Genomic DNA, 3,345 nt, shown 5'->3' on the forward strand with positions numbered 1-3,345 from the left:
CAATAAAGTACAATATGCTAATAGCAAAAATAGATACATAGGCTTCTGACCAGTAACATTTTTTTTTTATTAAGAAACATTGACAGCTTTGAGCACCCTTGATTAAATCATACAGTACATTCTAAGCATGGTGTTTGGGAAGATGACTGTTCATGTACAGTACTGTGGAAACAATTTGGTCAATAGTCTTCTGAATTGTATAGCTACATATAAAAGACATTTAAGACAGGAGTTAATTTTTTTAGTTGATACTAGTGAGACATTTACACTAGGTAATTGAGCAATTAAAATTCTCCCATAATGATTTCCTTTGATAGACTATAAAAGTCCTGCGGATGAACATTACAAAGCAGTATGTAAATGCTTCTCCAGGGCCACAACCTTATCCCTGTACTATTCAAACAGGGACATCTAATTACATCTTTGTTTCAGAGCCATGTAGGTATGAAATTATTTCATTATCAGAATACTGTGTTTATTTACTCATTGTCTAAAAGGTCCTTTATTTGGCCAAGAAACTGTTGCTTCTTTCCATCCAGCCGCCACCTTCTTCTTCCTACTTGAGGACGTCACCAATCTATGTAATCATGTAATCATAAACTAGATCTCAATAGCTTATCTCTACTTATCTTAGCTGGAATCTATTACAAGGTACTTTTTTATTATTACAGAGAAAAATGATAGAATGATTTGCTTATAATCAGGTCTATAAGAGATGGCCTTTCTAACTGGTTAACTTTAAGAATTTTTTACCCACCATGTTTTAGAAGGGGACAAAAACAGTATAGAAAACATTGTAGGCTTTGTGAAATTTTTGCTTTATGGTTCTTAATTAAACAAGAGAATTTTGTTGTTGATTTTCCAGTGGAACACCACTGTCTGTGAAGTAAAAGCCTGAATAATATCAATAATAGGAGAAAATAATACGAAATTATTTGCAGATGAATGCAAATACAATACATTTTTAATTTTTGGCACATTTTCACATTTTGCTAAGTATGCTTGTTGTGTATTTGAAAAGAGTGGCTTCGTTTAAAATGAAATATGTGTAGATTAATATCTGGGGCTAGATATAGCTATTAATATTGTTATATCCTCTCTTCTATTTATCTTCCAGTGTGTCATTCAAACCAATGTCTTATTACTACGATATATTATGGTATACTATATTATGGTAGAACCCATGCCACCAGATCATCGTTTAAATTCAAAACCAAAGAGGTACCGAAGATAATGTTAATTATAAACCAACAAAACACTTAAAACCAATATATAGCCTGTCAGTGCAATACGTCCCATTCGTTCAAACTTCCCACTAATATCAATCAGTCAAGCCATTATAACAAGTTGTAATTTTCTCCACAGGTCAACAATCAAACGAGTTTATCAAGTACTTTAATTTTCACCAAACAGTCATAAATAAGAAGTTCGTGGCTGCCATAATTCAACAAAATATCAGCTTTAAGAAACTAAAAGAGCTGCTGTTGTCTACTCTAAATCCATCCAAGCTCGTTGGAAAATGGAAGAGAGAAATCTGACATCAGTAACGGAAGTCATTCTGTTGCCAGTAACCAGTATTGCATATTTTCGTGTTGTCCTGTTTATAGTATTCCTTTTTCTCTATTTATTTACCCTACTGGGCAACCTCTGTATCATGGCAGTGGTTATTACAGACAGGCGTCTTCACACTCCGATGTATTTCTTTCTTGGAAACCTCTCTTTTTTTGACATTGTCTACTCATCCACCACAGTCCCTAAAATGATGGTTGGTTTGGCCAAAAAGGTCTCAAAGATATTTCTAAAGAGCTGCATAGTGCAAATATTTTTCTTTCACTTCTTTGGGTGTACTGAGGCCTTACTCCTTACTGCCATGTCTTATGATAGATATGTTGCAATATGTAACCCATTGAGATATAACATAATTATGGCAAAAAACGTTTGTTTTCAGCTTATCTCCACCTGTTGGATGGTGAGCTTTGGCTATTCATTGACACACACAATTCTAATCTCCAAGTTACCTTTTTGTGGACTAAATAAAGTTAGCCACTTCTTTTGTGATATCAAACCACTTCTCCAGCTAGCTTGTGCAGATACTAGTCTCAATGAAATCCTAGTTGTCTTTATAACTGGATTTATAGCTGTTAGTACATTTTGTCTTATCTTTCTTTCCTATTCCTTGATTGGCACCCACCTCCTGAAAATTCGCTCCTCAACTGAAAGGCGCAAAGCATTTTCCACCTGTACTTCTCATCTCATTGTTGTGCTCCTCTACTATGGACCTCTCACAACGAGATTCCTAAGACCTGCTACAAATGATAGCCTAGAGCAAGACCGACAAACTGCCGTTCTGTACACAATCATTACCCCTGTCCTTAATCCAATTATTTATGCATTAAGGAATCAAGAAGTTAAAATGTCCCTTAGATTTAGAATGTTGAAGCGTAAGTTTGGTAGAGGCTGATTACATTATTGGAAAGACAAAGGGTAACAAGTTGTTGATCTTGTACCCTGTGGGTCTGATGAACAGATAAGGTAATATTTGGAGTTACTGTTTCATTGTCATTTTTGATATATTTTTCTGTATATGTATGAAATGTTTGCACTCAAAATAAGGACTAGATCCTAAAATGTCTATGCAAAATCACTGTGAGATATATTCATGTGACAAAAACAGGTTATGACAGGTTTTGCCTTTGTCTCCTATAACACTGGTCTGTTTAAAGCTTGAAAATGTAAATATATTGTAAAATCTGCATCAAACACAGAAAAGAAAAAGACATTAAGTGGGGCTTGAAGGACAGGACATATGGTTAATTAATAGTATAAATCCCCTGAAATGTCCCAGGCAACATTACCTCTTGTTAACAGAGTCAAACCTGAGTATCTAACTGTCATAAAAGCTATACAGGTCTCTAGTATTGGAACAGTTTGTTATTATCCATTAATCTGTAAGTTGTACCAATGGGGAACAATATAATATTTGAACAGAAATTACTAGATACAATGCACAGAATGACATTAAAGCTTTTGTTGCTTTTTAAGTGTTAAGAGGTAAGATGTCCCTACCCCATAGATTCTGCAAGCCAAACACAAATAAATGGATAGTGCACTTTACAGAGATGAGGCATTACCTTAAGTGCCATCTTTTAATATTATGTTATGCCAGTGATGAAAGATGTTGCCTTTGCGTTTATATTTGAGGAATGATTCTCTACAGAAGAAGACAGTATTTATATACCAAAGATAAGGAGCAGCTAGACTGATAGTTTTAGGGTGACAACTAATTTTTTCACCAGGCATGTATTCTCAGTGAATTTCCGCATCTCACCATCTCCCGAATTGTTT

At 34.6% G+C, this 3,345-nt stretch overlaps 1 protein-coding gene across 1 annotated transcript; it reads left to right on the top strand.

The window, feature by feature from the left end:
• Positions 1-1,519: 1,519 nt before the first annotated feature.
• On the top strand, positions 1,520-2,461 carry LOC100492837 (olfactory receptor 5V1). Its single transcript, XM_002937768.1, has one exon. It carries the CDS (start codon positions 1,520-1,522, stop codon positions 2,459-2,461), a length of 942 nt encoding a protein of 313 aa, XP_002937814.1.
• Positions 2,462-3,345: the final 884 nt, after the last annotated feature.

The sequence above is a fragment of the Xenopus tropicalis genome, chromosome 8 (assembly GCF_000004195.4).
Source record: "Xenopus tropicalis strain Nigerian chromosome 8, UCB_Xtro_10.0, whole genome shotgun sequence".
NCBI classification, from domain to species: Eukaryota; Metazoa; Chordata; class Amphibia; order Anura; family Pipidae; genus Xenopus; species Xenopus tropicalis.